At 53.9% G+C, this 2197-nt stretch overlaps 1 protein-coding gene across 1 annotated transcript in view; it reads right to left on the bottom strand.

Moving 5' to 3' along the window:
• Window positions 1-32: 32 nt before the first annotated feature.
• The window catches only part of LOC104161099 (dihydropyrimidinase-related protein 4-like), a gene marked incomplete at its 5' end in the record, with an annotated part of 5952 nt that continues 3787 nt past the window's right edge, over window positions 33-2197 (bottom strand). Inside the window, 2 exons of the mRNA XM_009699421.1 lie at window positions 33-124; window positions 1033-1204. Coding sequence (XP_009697723.1) covers window positions 33-124; window positions 1033-1204 — 264 coding nt within the window. The remainder of the gene's footprint in view (window positions 125-1032; window positions 1205-2197) is intronic.

Below are 2197 nucleotides of genomic sequence, written 5' to 3'. Positions count from 1 at the left end.
GGGGAGAGCGCAGCCCCCGGGCCGGGGGGCCATCAGGACAGCGAGGTGATGTTGGAGCGTCCTCCCGGTGGGGCCATGATCTTCTGAGCCGTGCGTCTGGCAATGTGGTCGTCCGCCTGCGACCCTAGGGAAGAGGAGAGGCATGGGGTCTGCTGCCGGCACGGTGTGGGTGTCCCGCTGCTTTAAATGCACAAAGCGTAACGTGTTCCCTTCGTGGGAAACACTGCTGTTTTCGTTATACGTAACTGCGGACACTGTACTGTCATAGCACAGTTTGGAAAGGTGTTATTTGCCTGAACGTCTTTATTTTTTTATTGCTTCTTTCTGGAAAATGTTGCAAGTGGCTTTCCTATAAATAAACAGTTTTTATATAACAAACTGTGGGGCCTTGTGCATTTTAAACAATATATGATCCATCTGATTTCAACCAGCTAAGAAAACAAAATTACAAAAGTCATTTTATGGCAGAGCATTGGCTCTCCAAGGTCCCTAAAGCTGCCAGGCAGATTTCTGCAGGATGCTGAGCTGAGCGATGCTGAATCGCTGCCTGCTCACACAGAAACTGTCTTTTTGGTTCCTGAAAATGGAGTTGTTTGGCTGATCTCTACCAACCCAACCACTTCTAACCCCTGACTCGCAGCAGCCGGGGCTGAAGGGCCGACCCCCCGACAGCCACGGCAGCGTCCCCATTGACCTGGGCAGGGCCGCGGCGAGACCCTCACCTTCAGCCTCATCCCTCTCCTCCCCATTGCTGCAGCCTCCGCCCTCGCGGTGCCGGTGCTCGCACCCCCCGCCAGGCTTTGGGATATACATTTGTCAGTGCATTTACACTGTACAACATCCTAGAGACCTCTGTGCCGCATTTAGTCCCTAGGCTGCTGCAACAGTAAGAATTGCTTTTTACTGAGCAAAAATTAAGTTTCTGTTCCTCAGCTTTGCCCCGACACTCACACACGCACGAGACTTTGTGATACCCAGGCCAACCAGCCCCCCTGCCCCCGGCCCCGACGTTCGGGGGTCCCCGGGCCCTACCAGACAAGCTGAACCCCGACTGATGGAGGTTGCGCACGGGAGGGGCCTGGGCTTTGCCGGCACAGGGCGCCATCCTGGACGCCGGGGTGGTGCCCACGGCTTTGGCGCTGGCGAGACCCTCGTGGACCGGTCCGTCGTACAGGCCTCGGGGGACGCCATGGACCTCAGCCAGCTACAAGGAGGGGAGGAAGAGACACGTAAGGTGCATGATGGCTCGACATCAATTTAATTCTCAGGCTCGACATTAGGAAGAACTTCTTCACTGTCAGAGTTGTTAGGCATTGGAACGGGCTCCCCAGGGAGGTGGTGGGCTCACCATCCCTGGAGGTGTTCAAAAAATGTTTAGATGTGGCGCTTCGAGACATGGTTTAGTGGGTTTAGCGGGCATGGTGGCATCAGGTATACGGTTGGACTTGATGATCTTTGAGGTCTCTTCCAACCATAACGATTCTATGGTTCTATGAAGCTAAGGGCAACAAGAACCAGGCCCAAGCGATAGGTCATTATCCTTCTGTCTGTGCTTAGCCCCGGACTGAGGGGTTTTGCCCCAGCTGACGTCACCCGGTGTCACCCTCGGGGGTAGGGAGGGCGAGCTCAGCCCCGGGCGCTCGGGCTGCCAGGGGAGCCAAAGCCGTAAGGACTTCGTCACCTAGGGTTCATCACGGATTTGCTCAAGGCTGTTTCTCGTCCCAGGCAAAGCAGTGACAGCCCTTCGACAACCACAGGGTCAGAAGGGACTTGTTTTGACGATGAAAAGTGCCAAGTTTCAAATTAAAAAGGTACAACTGATAGGTTATCAAGACACGTATAGCATTTTCTGTAGAAATTTTTCTCTTACATGACCTTTGTCTTCATCACGCTGCATATCTTGTGAAGAAAATACCCTGCTCAATGTTTTCCAGCACTCTTTTTGACCATAACTTTTGTCGAAAGCTCCGGTTAAATCAAGGATGGAGAGCTGGCATGGGCAGGGCTGTTTGCAGGGAGCTGAACACGCCTGCCCGAACACATCAACCGAAGAAACCAAGGGCTCACCGCCGGGGCTGACGCCCGGTTACCATCCTGCCAGAGCAGGGACTTCAGCTCACTCTGCCTCAAGGTTTGTCTTGAGCAAACTCCAGCCTTTATGATAAGAAACAGGGCCCAGGGTGTCTGCTTCCACAAC

The sequence above is a fragment of the Cariama cristata genome, unplaced genomic scaffold (genome assembly GCF_000690535.1).
Source record: "Cariama cristata isolate BGI_N322 unplaced genomic scaffold, ASM69053v1 scaffold36770, whole genome shotgun sequence".
NCBI lineage: Eukaryota > Metazoa > Chordata > Aves > Cariamiformes > Cariamidae > Cariama > Cariama cristata.
Note: the sequence above shows the minus strand (reverse complement) of the source record. Positions and strands in the feature narration are given on the sequence as shown.